The sequence below is a fragment of the Pleurodeles waltl genome, chromosome 3_1 (genome assembly GCF_031143425.1).
Source record: "Pleurodeles waltl isolate 20211129_DDA chromosome 3_1, aPleWal1.hap1.20221129, whole genome shotgun sequence".
In the NCBI taxonomy this organism is placed as follows: domain Eukaryota; kingdom Metazoa; phylum Chordata; class Amphibia; order Caudata; family Salamandridae; genus Pleurodeles; species Pleurodeles waltl.
In genome coordinates, this window is record NC_090440.1 from 1,789,930,712 (window position 1) to 1,789,946,892 (window position 16,181).

The 16,181-nt window shown below is 46.9% G+C and overlaps 1 protein-coding gene across 2 annotated transcripts in view; it reads left to right on the forward strand.

The window, feature by feature from the left end:
* DNAH7 (dynein axonemal heavy chain 7) overlaps nt 1–16,181 on the forward strand; it is a 1,158,398-nt gene that overhangs the window by 547,072 nt on the left and 595,145 nt on the right. For both annotated transcript variants that reach the window (XM_069225862.1, XM_069225863.1), the window contains 2 exons: nt 626–781; nt 14,244–14,412. In XM_069225862.1, coding sequence (XP_069081963.1) covers nt 626–781; nt 14,244–14,412 — 325 coding nt within the window. The remainder of the gene's footprint in view (nt 1–625; nt 782–14,243; nt 14,413–16,181) is intronic.

A 16,181-nucleotide genomic window follows, 5' to 3' on the forward strand; every position in this document is an offset into this window, starting at 1 on the left:
GTCAGCAGTTCTTCCAAGTACCGCAGAGCTGTGTCTCTATTTTCTGGGAGTATGTAATATTCCTAGTATGTCCGATGAAGGATGGTATGCACACCTGCCTTAAACTGTTTTTTTAGAACATGCCAGACTCAGGAGGTTCCTCAGTTTAGGATGCAACTATTGCTAATAAACTGATTGAATAAAAACATCTACAAGTTTTGGACACTCTATTGTGTAATGTAGGAAAAACAATGTTTCTGTTCCAGATGGTCCTTCCATTTGGCTGCTTATACATCTCGAAAGGACTTTCAATATCGTATATAAATCTCGGATGAAATTCTCTTTGCAGAGACAAGGCAATCAAGTAATGTTCTCCTGTGGGATATGTTAGAATGAAAAAACGTGTTTAAACCTTGAAACATTCAACTGTTTCTCATACTTTTACTTAGGCTTTCCATTATCTCAGTCCCCTCAGTCTATAGAATTAATCACACAAATAGCCTATCTTAAAACCTACTGTTCTAATTAGTGTTCATGGTATGTGCATGCAACCTCTCATACTCGTTGTTTGTGACATCACAGAGACAAGGCCAACAAAAATCTTTGAATGAGCCCGGTAATCACTACAGCATGTGTTTCCCTGTAGGATTTTCTGTTAAAGCATCTGGACAAGGAGATCTACAAACCGTTGCTCATCAACTTCTCAGCCCAAACCACTGCAGCTCAAACTCAGAACATCATTATGTCAAAGCTCGATAAGAGAAGAAAGGGTGTATTTGGCCCTCCTCTTGGAAAGAAAACGGTAAGTTAGCTTACAAAATGCATATCTAGTTTTGATGCTACTCCTTAGCTATTATAATACATCACAATTTAGAAAATCATAATTGTTTTGTAATGAATTGTAATGATTTTCTCCTTGTATGTGTGTGTGATATTAAGTGTTTATCTAGAAGCTGCCTTGAGTAAAGGTTCCTAGTTAATGAAAACATTTACTTCTCTAATTGATCCCACCACAATCATCTACCCTTGATTGATATTTTTTTTATTCTTTGGGGAGTTTTGTATATTACAGCCTGTAGCTTTTAAAGCTTCAATGTAGTCAGGTGCACAAGGTTCTTGTGCTGCAGATTGGCGATAAACAGTGACCCATTTTTGCCCACAGCACCACTTATTCAGGTAGAGGTTTCAAAGACCGTCGTCTGTGACAGTCACTTAAAGGCAATGATCCAATAGACCATGATAACTATCCGGGTTGGCAAACAAGGTTTCTTAAATCCACCTAGGGTGTGCGTCCTTCCTCCAAGTCTCTTCCTTTTGGAGATCTTTGGACATATCAAGTTAGGGTATGCTGAGATAAAAGATACATTTTAGGACCCTCCCTCAGAACACCTTAAGTAAGGTGAAAGGACCTTGATTTTATTTTGAGCTCTTTCAGGATCCAGTGTAGGACAGTCAGGATTGTAGTTGTGTGCTTATTACTTTTGTGGTTCAGGAACATCTGGGCTGTCGGATTCTTTAGGCTTTGAAGCTTCTGGATTTAAGTTTAGGATGACCTATGCACACAACGTGTCAGCAATCTTATTGTGAAGGCATTTTTACCCTTGCTAATTGCACCTAATAGGCGTGCAGCCGTTCCCTTCACATAATGTTCAGTTAGTTGTTGACACCCTTGTCCACTTCGTTGACCAGCAGTGTGAACAATAGATTGTTAAGGCCAAAAAGCTCTGGGTGCATGTAATATATATGAAAACCTAATGTTTAAACACCCTTCTCTCACCACTTTGTGTACTCATTATGGTATGTTCCAGGCATGGAGGCTTTCTTTTGGCCAGAATGTTAGGGAAACTGCTCATGTTTTTTTCAATATGTCTTTGTTTTTTTCTCTTTTAATTGAAGAATAGTTGTTGTTTTTAGCAATGCTTGGCTGTTAATTTGGAAGGGAGATGGGGGTGGGAGGTTATTGCTTCTGGCTGAAGCAGGATCCCACTTTACACTAAATTTGGCTGCTCTTAGTTGTTTCTAAGCACAGCCAATGGCCTCTGGTCATGCCATACTTTCTTTATTTTTTTTGTTGCAACAAACCTTTACTGGGGATTTTTCTGTTTTTCCAAACACAAACAGGTTATACGGCAATCAGATGTCATGCATAAAAAACAAAACGTTAGTCATCAAGGGGGAGGGGAGCACCTGGGGCCAGGCAGAGCCTGGGAGAGCCTAAAATAGCCCACAATGATGTGATTGTACAACATCCAGCAGCAAGGGAGGGCGAGTGTGGTGGAGACCCACCTATGTTCGTGGGAGGTGAGTTCTGAGAGGTCCAAAATATTGTGAAGAAGAGCAAAGTGAGGTGAGATGGGAACCTGAAAGGAACGGTGGAGCTGAGACCATATACTCGCCCAGTATGCTGCAAGAGACAGACATGTCCAGAGGGTATGAAACAAGTCACAGCTGTCAGCATTGCTTCTCCAGCCATAGCAACGTGGCCTGCTTAAGTTTCCATGGCGACCAATACCAAATATGCAACATCTTGAAGTACAGGAATTAAAGCATACAGGAATAAAGTAAGCCGAAATTCCAGGTGGACCTGGTCCTAATCTGCCTGGAGGGAAGCCTTCGCCTCCAAGAAATAGGCCTTGCCAAGCAATGTCTGCTACCGCAGCTGCATCGCAGTGCTTGAGGGACCGGAATGCAGGGCTTTGATGAGTACCCTGTAAAGGCCTGAGACCAGACACCAGTAGCAGCCCAAGGTGCAAAGGTATTGCAGGATAGGCAAAGTGGGGAGCACTGGCCCAGGGGCCGCCCCAGGCAGTGCATCAGCTAGCGGAACTGCCAGTTGTCCACCGGCTGAAGGCTAAATCCTGCACACAGAACCAGGAAGATTTTGGAGGCTGCACCATTGTAATGTTGATCCACCAAGAGCAGACGCCGCACATGACAAAGACTCCCAAGAGAACAGTTGTAGGAAGATGCTCTTTTTGACATGGTCACCCCCACTTTTTGCCCACTAGTACTGAGGTTTTTCCACTGAGGTGCACTGGATCCCTACTAAACAGGTCCCCAGTGCCAGTGCTCTTTCCCTAAAATCAGGTAACATTGGCACACTCCTCTACCTATGTAAGTCCCTATTAAGTGGTATCCCTGGTACCTAGGGCATGGGCAGAGGGGAGGATCCCTATGGCCTGCAGCACACATTGAGCAGCACTCTGGGACCCCACTAAAACGAGATGCACACAACTGCAATTGCAGTCTGCAGGTCCTAGTGCAGGCTAGGTGAAAACATGACATGGCACACCCTTGATGTACCATGTCCCTATCGCTGCATCTAAGTATATGTAAGTCACTGCTAAGGCAGGCCTAGGAGCCCTAAGGCAGGGAGCAGTATACTTGATGTGTGGACATATCTGCACAAGCAGATATTCCCCTGTGATGTTCAGCCCCATTGCTGAACATTGCAAGTGAACAGGGAAGCTTTCTTAAGGTGTACGCTGGACACTTGTCACCACAAGTGACCTAGGCGCTTAGTGGCTTAATTGCACTCTATGATATTTGTTATCAAACACCTCATCTTCATAAATTCAGGCTGATACCAGCCTTGGATTTATTATGACGTGCACCTAGAGGGCACCTTACAGGCGCCCCTGAATCGCACTAGTCTATTGGTGAGTGACTTACTAGTTTCAACCAATCTGCCACCAGCAGACTGGTTTCTGACCCCCTGGAGGTGAGGGCCCACGCCCCTGGAGGTCGGAATCAATGCCTGCTCCAGAGAGGGGTGTTACCACCCACTCCAGCAGGATAGCTAGCAGATCTGCATACCAGATCCAGGGTCTTCAAAGACCCTACCGCCTTTTGTATTCAAAAACCTCCTGGCTTCCTCAGACCTGGGTGTAGCCACCCCCTGCCCTGAAGCCCAATTGGCACCTGGACGGGGGAAAGTTAGATAGTCAGTAGGCGTGTACCACCTCTTGGCTAACCACACCACTAAGATTGGCTACCCTAGGTAGACACTTGAGGAAGTAGGGCTTCTGGGATAGGAGTATGCCCACTCCCCCACAGAAAGAGGTCATGTAGGGGGTGTAGGCACCCCAAGAGTAAGTAGCCCATTAGCTACTACTCTACACACCCTTAAACGCCGCTAAATTCAGAACTTGGATGGCTCCCAGACACCAAAAGACAGATTCGCAGGATCCAAGAAGAAGAAGAACACCGAAGAGCTGTGAAAAACAAGGGCAGAGGTGCAGCCACTGACTTTGCCCTGACCTTGCAGCCTCTCTGAAGTCCTCGACCATTGTGCCAAAGTCTTCTCATCTTGCAGCTGCTCTGCCTCCAGAAGCCTGGTGGACTGCCTGCACTTTTAAAAAGCACCAGGATCTCCTGTGGCGTAGCGGAGTTACGTGCCTGAACCTTGCAGGCTCCCAAGAAGAACTGGGAGGGCTCTGGATGCCTAAACCTGACACCACCACTTCACCCATGCCCCCTTGCCCAAGCTGAAGTGGGCTGGTGGTGCCAGCTTGGTTCCCCAGTCCTCCAGGACACAAGCCCACCCTGAGTGTCTCAACTGTGGACTTCCCGACCGCACCTGCAGACTCTCTCTCTGCAGGCCCCCCTCTACTGCAACTGCCTCCTGTGATGGAAACCTGACAGTTCAGTATATCTCGGCATCCGGCCACCCCAGGTCAAGGAAAAGAGAACCAATTATGTCCCTATATTCCCAAGCAATAAAAGACTTGAGTCGGAGTGGACCTCCAGTCCTCATCTGCAGCCTCTTTTCTCTAGGACCATTGTAACCAACGGGCACCCAACGTCATAAAGCACCTCTGAACCCGGACGCCCCACAACCCCCTGAGGTGACCTGCTGGTGCTTCCTTGGACAGTGCCTCATACTTACCTTAACTCCTGATAACTGGTCCTGTAAGTCACTGTTGAATGCTCATATGCAATACTTGTGTATCTCTCCATAGGTTTGCATTACTGCAATTTGCTATTTCTCTTCAAGATAGTTTTTATTCTTGAGAAAGTATTCTAGTGTTGAAACCTAATATAAATAAAATATCTCTTTTATAAACAATTGTTCTCGAGTTCCTTCTTGAGTGTGTGTCTCATTTATTGCCTCTGTGATTACAACAAATGCTTAACACTACCTCCTGATAAGCCCAACTGCTCGCCTACACTACAACAAAAGAGAGCTTTTGGGATTGCCATTTGTGACCTTGTAAACCAATAAGGGTCCCCTGGACTATCTGTATAATGCCCCATACATTGGTGCACTGCATAGATAGCCAGCTTCCTAAAACTGTGCACCCCAAATGCGCAGAGCAGAATGGTGCCACAGAGGGACCTTCACGTGCATTAGCCGAGGCACATCCAGTAACCGGTGCACATTTCACCCGGTTGCTTCCACTGTCAATGTCAATACTGGATTAGAGGGCACCACACTGAGTGAGGGAAGCAGGTAGGGTGCCAAAGGCAGTGACAGAACACCAAACAAGTGACTCTTCAGCCATGTCCAGAGAGGAGCATCCAGAGGCCGGCCCAAATGTGCCACCACCTCGTAAAGCTGGAATGTCAGTCAGTAAGATTTCATATGCAGCAATGGCAATCCACCACCTCTGTGTTCACCCAGAGGTGAGTCACCTGGAGCCTAGGTTTGTGGTCACTCCAGATGTATACACGGATATCCGCATCAATGGAAGGCAAGCAGTGCCACAGAATACATAGGGGCAACATCCCAAGGGGCGGCCATCATCTTAACGGTCCGCACCTACCCCAGAGGAAGAAATTCAGGAGGGACCACTTCTGGAAATCCTGCTTCAAGTGGTCCAGCAGTGGGAGCAGATTATCCTCTGCCATATGGACGAGGATCCGGTTGACCTTTACACCCAGATAAGTGAGGTGCGTCGAGCGAGATATAGGAAGCGCCTTAGACCAGTTGATTTTATATCCTGATAGCAAGGAAAAATCATCAATGATGAACATTGCAGCAGTTATTGATGTCCAAGGACTGGACAAAAGCAAAAAAATATTGTTGTCATACAAAAGGGCCTTGACATCACCCACAGCGGCGGGAAGCTGCCAGGGGCTCCAGGTGAGAAGAAACGTAAGAGGAGAAAGAGGACAGCCTTAATGGGTGACACACACCACCAGGAAGGAATCTGACAGTAGCCTGCAGCAGGACAACACAACCTCCAGGGTGTGATAAAGAACAAGCACCTTCTGAATATAGTTCTTACCCAGACCCATATGTGACATAACGTGGAAAAGACATTGTCAGTCAACATGATCAAACACCTTCTCGACTTCCAAGGAAAGCACCAGAAATTCAGAGGGGTCATCCTTCATCTGCCACAACAGATGGGACAAAATGTGAAGATGGTACCAGGAGCTGCGTTCCTGGATGAAGCCCACTGGGATTGAATTAGGAGGGGTATGACCATAGCCAGACTAGTAGCCAGCACCTTTGTGGCTACATTGAGCAGCGAAATCAGTCTGTAACTGGAGCAGATCAGGGGGTCCTTCGTTTAAAATAAGCATTCAACTGGATTTGAGAAAGTTCCAGTGCTTAAAGGAGAAAAGGGGAAGACGTATACTGACCTGTGAGAGCACGCACCTCCCTTTCCATAAGATCCCAGGCCGTACATTTGGCAACCACAGACTCCACCAACATGTTGCCCAGAAGGATCACCTTGCCAGCTGCCCACAGCATCCTACAAGAGGACACCATGCCCTCATTTTTCCCAAAAATAGGACCGGAAATGAGCACGCAGTTTGGCCTGCCCCTCAGGCTGACAATAGGTGAAGGCCTCCATGCACCAGCGACTTGGGGTGCATCGCAGCCCACATCCAGGCCAAGCAGCACTGGACTATGGTCAGGTAGTCCTGCCTCTAGATTAGCACAGGAGTAATGCTGGGCAAGAGCCAACCACGCATCAAAAACTCATCGATCTGGGACTGTGTCCGTGCAGGCAGGAAAAGAACATGTACTCCTGGTCTCCTGGGTGCAGTAGGCCCACACATCCACCAGAGTGTGGTCGGACACCAGGCCCGCAAGGAGCACCATGTTCCACTTATTAGGCATTTCTTCCCGGGCCTGTCCGATCCAGGATGGGGTGTGGTGCCAACAGCACCAGTGTTCTGCTGAAGGAGGGCAGGAAGTGTGAAAGCTGAGCAAGGAAATCAGACTTTCCTGAAGTGGAAGCATAGGCCGCCCAAACCAACATATGTCTATCTAAAACCCACAACTTCACCAGCACCCAATGACCCCCCCACATCTAGCTAGGCTCTAATCACCAAGCAAGATAAGGATTTTCTTATAAGGCGGCCACCCCACACTTCTTAGAGCTATTGTGCGATGGAGAAGCAACACTGGGATCAGCCACCAAACTACTACTACTACTACTACTACTACTACTACTACTACTAATGACTTTGTCCACCCACTCCCATTTATAGTGCAAAGTCATCTTGCGCTTGGCATAGTGGGTCAGGCTTTTGACATTCATAGAAATCAGGATAAGGGATGCAGGTGACATGGTATGGGGTGAGAATGGGGATGGATGCCGAGGCAAGGAATAACCCCCGGAGTACTAAAAGAGAGCACTGTGCTGGGACAGAAGAGGAGACCTCCCGAACTCAGACCAAAAGGGGTCTCGTGGTGGGCAATACTGGTGCCAGAAGGAACAAGAAGGGTATGGGAGCAGTGAAAGAGCCAACTATGGAGGAAACAAGTCAAAACAGAACAGATCAGAGGCCAACAGGGAACACTACTGCAGAGCTGTGCTTGATACTGCGCTGGCAGCATGCACCTAGTGCCACAGTCCACTACACCAAGGAAAAGATAGGGAGGAGGTGATGTGAAAGGTGGGCCAAGCACCAAGAGGGAGCCACTGGCCTAGCCAGGCGGGAGCTGCCATAGGGAAAGGAATAAAGGAAAACCCACCCAATGAAAGAAGGACAGAGAGCCGGACCAGGCAGTCAGTCGGGGAGGCAAACAGTGGCAACACAAAGCCCATGCAGCTATGAGAAGGAAATGCAAAGCCCCCCAGGCATTGCCAGCATGACAAAGACAGAAAAGAATAAAGGAGAGCCAAAGGGCACTAGGCCCAGCTGGAGTGTGAGCCAAGGGAGAGAGAGCATGGCTGCAATGATTAGGAGACAGCAAGCAACAAAGCTGCAATGAATCACAGCAACAATGAATCAATGAGAAAGGAAAATGGACAGAGAGGAGAGACATCAGTGAGGCACACAGAAAACAATGAATAGCTTCAAGTCAAAGGATATGCACAGTTCTCATCAATGCTAGCAGCCGTCTCACACGTATTCAGCTGTGACCAGGACTTGTCCCTGTTTTTGTGGAGCATCTCCACAACATGATGAAAACCCTCTCGATTGGACTCATTCCACTACAAGCTACCAGTGTGGGTGTGATGTGGCTGGTACCTTGGTTTCCTCGAGGGAGACTGTCTGCAGGAGGAAGGGTAGCCTTCACACTGTCCGCAGCCATGTCCATGGCAGAATCCAGACACAGTACAAGCTCCCCCGGATCGGTAAAGGCCCTTGTAGCACTATCGATCATCAGCACCACCCATGCAGGTTTCATAAAGCCATATTTAATGCCATGATGCTGCAAGCTGTGACAGAAAGCCCGAAATGCTAGCATCTGTAGTTGGTAACAGCATAGAAGTCAGCTGTGAAGGAAATGCATTTGCCATCAATAAGCAAGGGCATTGCGCACTGCCGGGCAGCAAAGAGAATGGCCCTTGTGTGTTAGTTGGCAGAGGGCACAGGCAATGATTAGATGCCGTGAATAGAGTGGCAGAGCCTGGTGGGAGTGAACACAATGTACCCTCTGCAATTCCAGTGGACCCTGCAGCTGGAGGTGCACCAGGTCAGGAAGCCAAGCATATCATTCTTCTCTGACCACTCTGGCACACCACAATTCCGAATGTTGTCCCGCTGAGACTGATCATCCAAGCTTGTCAACTTCTGGGGCAAGAATTCAATGTCCTAGCCCAAGCCTGGCAAACTATCATAACTGTCCTCTACATCGTCCAGCAGAAAGTCCACTGTGTCCAGGCGGGTATGAAGGGAAGACACCTCCTGGCAGATCGAATGTCCCTATGTCGTAAGAGCTGTCATCTTGGTATCCATGGCAGTGAGTATAGAGCTGATAGCTGAGATCTCCTTAAGCAGTCACAGAGGTGTGCAGAATACAGAGCATGGCACACTGCCTCAGCAAATAGGAGTCAGCGGGCCGGCTTCCTCTATGTCGACATACAGCACAATTGGTGAGCAGGTGTTACCAAGACAACCCCTCAGGCACAGAGATGTCTTCCAAGCTGCAGGCAAAAGGAGGAAGAGGGGTCCAGTTGTCAGCCTCAGGAAGGGACGAAAACTTCAATGTGCCTCACTTGAACAATTCAGCAAAGTGCGCAGACCAGCAGCCAGGCCAGTGACCAGAGGACAGCCTCAGGGATGCAACAAAGCACTGCAGTCCAGTCCATAGATGTGCCAAGGCCCAAGGGGGAACTCACACCCATGAAGCACCCATGCAGCAGCAGAGAGAGGCCCAAACAGGGAAAAAGGTGCCCAGGGAGGGCAAGCAAGGTGCGACCCACACCTCAGGGAGACAGAAGCAGGAGGCGAACCAACAATAACCATTGTAGATCTTCACCTCAGTAGTACAGGGAACATGGTGCAATAAAGGTGGCTCCCAGCACCCCCCCAGCAACCCAGCAAGACTACCCAATCACACAGGGGCCCTCCACGGGTCGATGAGCCTAGTGGGGTGCAACCAGGTGTGTTCAATTAGCAAAAAAACACTAAGGCCCACCAGAAAGAATGCGACTGCAATGAGGGTTTGGGGGGCAAGCAGGGGGGAAGCGAGGGGGGAGATGCGCCAGGTGGTGCGAGATGGGTACAGCAGATGCCGTACTCCACAGTCAATGGCGGGCAGGAGCTCAAAGGGGAGAAGGATAACAGGAAGGAGCTGCGGCTGTGGCTGTCATGTTAGGCCCCAGAGCACCCGGCCACGGCATCAAGAATGCCAGCCTCCCCAGTTCAAGGGATGAGCTGACGATGACACCACACATCATGAGCAGCAGAGGTGGCATGCGTTGGGCTCCAGCTCCTGGAGGCCCCTAGCCATTGAGGCAACCAAAGTGTTTGGTCTCAGTATAGGGAGTGCACAACCCCACCCTCCCATGCCCCAGGCATTGACAAGTGATGTTTTTGCAACACCTGCCGCTCCGCAGATCCGAGCAGGCGGCAGCAGCTGAATGCAGTTGCAGGCTTCACTTTTGGTCTCTGTTGACGAGGGGGGCTCCCTGCCCACAATTCATGCCCCCCGAAAGGTGGGGGTCCATATGTGCCAGGCTGGGGATGCGACCATACAGGAGTCCACCAGGTGAGCGTAAGTGGGGGTGTGATGGCAGTGCTGTATAGAAAGTTAGCAGGGGGCTGCCATCTCCGTTGGTTCCAAGACCCATCTCCCCTCAAGCCTTACGTTTAATCTGTGTGCTCTCAAACCTGATGCACGCAGCCTTTGGCTGTACTCGGAATGCTAGTGTAAGGATGGCCTTTTTATGGCATACACTGCTCCCGGTCTGTGGTGTCCTAGACTTGGTTGTGCAAGATGACCAAGTGCCATGGGCAGCAGGCTATGGGAGCAGGACATGGCCATAAATCCTGTGCCTGACCCTCATTCATATGCAGTGGAGTCTAAGACAGAGCATGGCATTATGCCATGCACTTATACCAATCCCCGTGTATAGTGCTCTCTGCTTACAAATGCTAGGCACAAGGCTACTGAAGTTTACACATTTTGGGGTTTGAGCCCTCCTCTTATATGCTGGGATGCAGCAGCAGCAGGACAGGGCAACAGCAGAGCATCTTGGATACAACTGCTTTGCAGTACAGGAACTTCCACTTATGTTGTCTCCTGTCATGCAACATTAGGGCATCCTTGGTAACGACAACACAATATCAGGTACCTGTGCCTGAAAAACTTCTATCAGTGTTTCACAGTTGCTGATCCCTAGCCAACAGCATCCCCAGAGACACCTTGCAAATCCTCTGCAGGGAAGAGCTCAGGGCAATGAAAAAGCAAGTTATCTTGGCCCCTGGCAACCTGTTCTCCAAAAATCAGGTGTGCCGTCACTTTTCACTTTGGTCACGCCTGCTTGACGTGGAGGACCTACTTTCATTGCATGCGGGTCAGGAGGAAAGTACAGAGTCTTTTCCAGTGGGCATAGTGCTCAGCACCCTTTCTAGCAGTGAGGTCTGAAGACATGCCCCAGGCACCCTCCTGCTGCCTTGTAGAGGCCACTGTTTCTGGCCTTGTGCAAGGGGGGGCCTGTAATCACTGGGAAGGTGAAAGCTCCGGTCAGAAGACCATCCACCCCTTGGTGCCTGATGACCTATTCCAGCCAGGCCCTGTTGTCACGGTCTGATGGAAGGGTATGAAGTTCCCTGAAGAAAATGATCCTCCAGACCTAATACCCTGCTCTGGAAACTCTGTTGCATTGTGGAGTCAAGCCAGCATCTTATCTGTACCTAGAACCTCAAGACAGTGTTGCAACAAAGGGTCAATCCAGTACCATCTTCTGTGCATGGTGCTGCAGATCCATTACACCAAGAGTTTGAGTCAACTCCTTCTCTGACCAGAGCTCAAAGAACTATAGTCTTTTGCTAAGGGTGCCTCTTTGTAGTCTGGCAGTATCCCCTCCCCTTACGATGTGATCTCACATTGGCAAATCAACCATAATTATAAGCTGGCTTTTGAGAAGCAGAATACTACAGTGGTAATCAAGGTTTTACCTCCCCTAGTGCTCCGTTACATCAAGTCTCCTCTCTGAAGCACATGAGGTTCTTAGTGAAGCAGATTCAACAAGAAGCTTAAGCCCCTGTCATGGCTGCCACCGCTAAAAGTTGCCCCGTGGAATTCCTACCTCAGACCTTTCTGAGAGTACTTGACCTGTTTCTGCTCTGATGCTGCACTTGCTCAAAGAAGATGACTTAGAAATGGTTTCTCCATTATAGTTTGGTCTACTTAATCTCACCCAATCCATTCTCCTATTGATCCAACAACAGTATTTGCCACCATGCTGGCCCCCATATTTTCCTCAGACTTGTTCCTAGTTACTCTGCATGGAAATTGTGCAGGCTTCCTCTGACCAATGTCCTAGTAAACCTTTTGTCGACTTTTGCCATTACTTTTGTTGTCTGTGCAGCTCCTGAGGCATAAGGATCATCCATCTGCACCATTTCTCCTGTCTCAAATAGCCCAATCTATTCCAGTGAGGTGAAGACTCCCCCCACCCAACACTACAATGACTTAATCCATGTAAGCAAAGACAATTGGGCTTCCTGTAGGTGAAGAATGACTATGCTCTACAGCTGCTATAGCCTCCTCGATCCAGACCAGCATTATTGCAATTGACATCCTAAGGACCTCTTTTGGAGGTTCCTCTACTTAAGAGCAATTGAGGCAGCTCTACTTCCAGAGACAAGGTATGGATACTAACCCCACTGCTTCCATCTAAGGCAAAGGCACTCTGCACCATCCTGTATCTTCATTATATCAGCCAGATATTCCTGCTGAAAAAGTTCAAGGTGCTAGCTTTGTTCTGGAAGCTGTATGAAGCAAATGATGCATGTGCTCAGTATGTATACTTTAGCCTGCTCCTGAAGGAGTACAAGAAGTTTCTTGTGTTTACAGAAGAAACCCAATTCCTCTAGCACATGGTGCCACCATTAGGCCTCAGTGACGTCCTCTGGTCTTTGGCCAAGATCCTGGCCATGTTTATGGCATTTATGCATCAGCAGAATGTACACTACTACCCATATGTAGACAACAGACTCATTTGAGCAGCACCATGGGAAGGCTCTGCTTCAGCTCCGACTATGGAGAACCTCTATAATTTAGATTGTTACTAAGCTACCTAAAACTCTCACCAGTTCCTGTAAGAAAGAATCAGTTCATGGGGTAATTTTGAATTTTTGCCTGACAAGGTACTTTCCCTTGCCCGATATAGATCATCAGCCGAAAAGTGGACCATATTTAACCAACAAGATGACATAATGTAGGTGGTTCCGAAGTTTCTGGGACTGCAAGCATCCTACATTGGGATAGTACTCCAAGCTAAGATTTACAGCTGTTCTCTGCAGTTGCATCTGGTCAAGTAGTGGGACCAGCAATTAGAAGAGTTGTTTAAACGCGTCCAGGTCAAGCAACTTTAGGTTACAACATTACTGTATAATGGTGGGGCACTCTATTAGCCTATTGATGGAAGGCCCTTTACACCTGCCCTGTCTGTAGCTGGTGGTCTCCATCAATTTATGAGTTTATGACTAGGACACATTGTAGTGAGCTCTCTATCAGTGCCTTGTAGGACAGATTAGAAATGTGCCTGCAAAATAATTTGTTGGGTATTTTTGGTGTTTAAGGCCTTTCTTCTCATTTCATATTTATGGTCGTGGCAGTCCTCTTCTGTATCCAGAAACAAAAGGGCATTCATTCACTCTCCACACTTCTGTGGGCTAGCAGTGGCTCTGTGGCAGGGGGCACTAAAACTATGCATGTTTCATTTAGTGGATTGAAAACACCGGAACAGGCAGGCTCAGCAAGCTTCTCTACTAATCACATGAGTGGGAGGTCTTCAAGAAGTCCTTAAGCCCTTTTCTGTCGCTTTGAGTCGACCTCCTATGGGTGCCTTCATGCCTCACGAAAACAAAAATCTATGAGGTTTGCCTTGTACATACAAAACCTCCTGAAAAGCCATGTGAAATGTATTCAGGAAATGTTGTGTAATAGAGCCAAAAAGGATATTGAATAGTATTCAGTGCTGTCTCCTACAGGCCTGACTGTGCTGCTAAGACCTACTGCGGTGTCAACAATCTGGGGTTGTTTAGTATGCCCATGAATCTTTCCATGACTTCAGAGTTATAGTACAGTTCTGCTAAAGAGTTCCAAAGAATTAGAAAATTGATTTAATGTCATGGATGTTGTTTTTTTAGCTTATTGAATATGTGGGAGTAAAATGTTGGGATCCATGTGCTCATCTGAATGAACACTAAATTATTTAAGCACATCCATAAGATAATTGTTTTTATTTGCTTCACTATATGATTAAATGTATACTGTTTCACAACACCTTGTAAATGTATCATTTTATTACATAATTAATTACTTCCTACAACTTGCAGCTTACATAAATATATATTTAAAGAAGGAACATCAATAACATGTATTTCATTGCCTTTTTTAGGTTGTATTTGTAGATGATATCAACATGCCTGCTAGGGAGGTCTATGGTGCCCAACCTCCAGTTGAGTTGCTCCGCCAGTGGTTGGACCACTGGAATTGGTATGACTTGAGAGACTGCTCCATGATTAAACTTATCGACATTCAGATCATGTGTGCTATGGGGCCACCAGGTAATGGTCAAATTTATGCAGCACGTACATTGCTGTTTTCCTAATTTATTGAATTAACAATAAAATTTATTTCAGCCATTCTAAAAAGGTAACAACAGGTGCTCCAGTGATTGAGTGCTTTGACTGACTTGAAAACTGGGCATGAACATATTTCATAACAAATTTGCTCATGGATTCTACGTTGCACTGAACTGATTTTAGTATATTGATTTACTATCATGAATCCATTTAACCCAGAAACACCTGACTTTTCGATTGGTTGGGGCATTTCTCCTTCTTTAGGCTTCTAAATAAATACGTTTTCTTTGTACTCTATTACTTCAAATTTTCCAGCACCTCTTTTTGCAATATGTGCACCAATAGAACCGCTATTGACACTTATCTTTTTGTTTTTACATTATTAACGTTTCTTTTTTCTTTTTACAGTCTGCGTGATTTATACAAAAAATGAGATTCTAAGGTCCTGATATAGAGTTTGACTTACAAACATGATGGCTATCCCGTCGCCTTATTACCAATGTATCAGTACATAATGCTTTTATAATAAGACAGACGGAATACCGGTCACATGATTGCTTAACAATATGGACCAGGTGGTGCACCAGCCTATATTTTTGCTGAAGTTACCAAAAACAAAATAGACTTTTCAAGCAAACGTTCTATATTTCAGACACAGCTGAAACGTTTTGGTTTTCTAGACGGTGTTAGCGGTATCATGAATTAAAATAGCTAAAGCCTATGGGCCATGTTCGTGAAAATAAACATAAAAGTATGGATGGAGATTTAATTCTCCTCCATGAATGTACTTTTACATTTTTTCTAGTCACAAACATTCCCAGAAGTACTCCTGGAAACTGCTCCAGGTGCAGTTTTCCAGGCGTACTTTTATTAGTGTCACGTAGAACCCTCCCTAGACTCCTATTTCCGTTGTCCAGCGATGGAACCCCCTTTACATAGGCATCTTTTTATCTTCCCCCGGAAAACATTTTTCCCAATGGAGAAAGTGCTTCACGTACACTTCTATGGAAATGTGGGATGATCCAGGAAGTTTGAAATAGGAGTTAATTCAGCTGCTTTACAAACATTTCTAGGATGAAAAGGGTTGAGATTTCAGTTTCGGAATGTTCACAAACATACACATTTGTGGGCATTCACAAATGTTCAAGATAAACCATTCTTTGTAACTCAGATTCCTAACCACTGCTTTGGATTTACTCCTGCCTATTTCCCTGTTCTTAAGGTAGAGAAATCCTCAGCAGTGAATGTATTTAGCCCATCAGGAAGCCTTTTGAGAATTATTGCCACATGTAAATGATCTAATCTAATAGAGACTTCTAGCTGCAGATTCCTTACCTTAGAATTCCCTGAGGTCAGTTTTGAAACCAGAATTTTTCTGCTGAGCAGTACCCTGCGCGCGCCATCAATGGCGGCATCCGGATCCACATGCGTCTTACGGCTCCACGTCGCATAGTAGCGTCGTTGGAGCCGTCTGTGATGTCACGGTCCTCTATATAGGCACCACCCGATGCGTGTACATCAGTTATTTTCCTTCTGCGCCGGTTAAGCGCAGATCCAGGAAGAGCTACCCTTTTTTCTACGGTTTTGTTGAAGCGTTTCAATTTTCTGACCGATGTCTTCGAGAAAGATGGGATTCATACCGTGTGGTGCATGTCATCCCTTCATGTTGGTTACGGATCCACACCAGGTGTGTCTCCGGTGCCTTGAAAAGGACCGCGATTTGAAGTCGGGCCATGGCTCTGAAGGCCTTG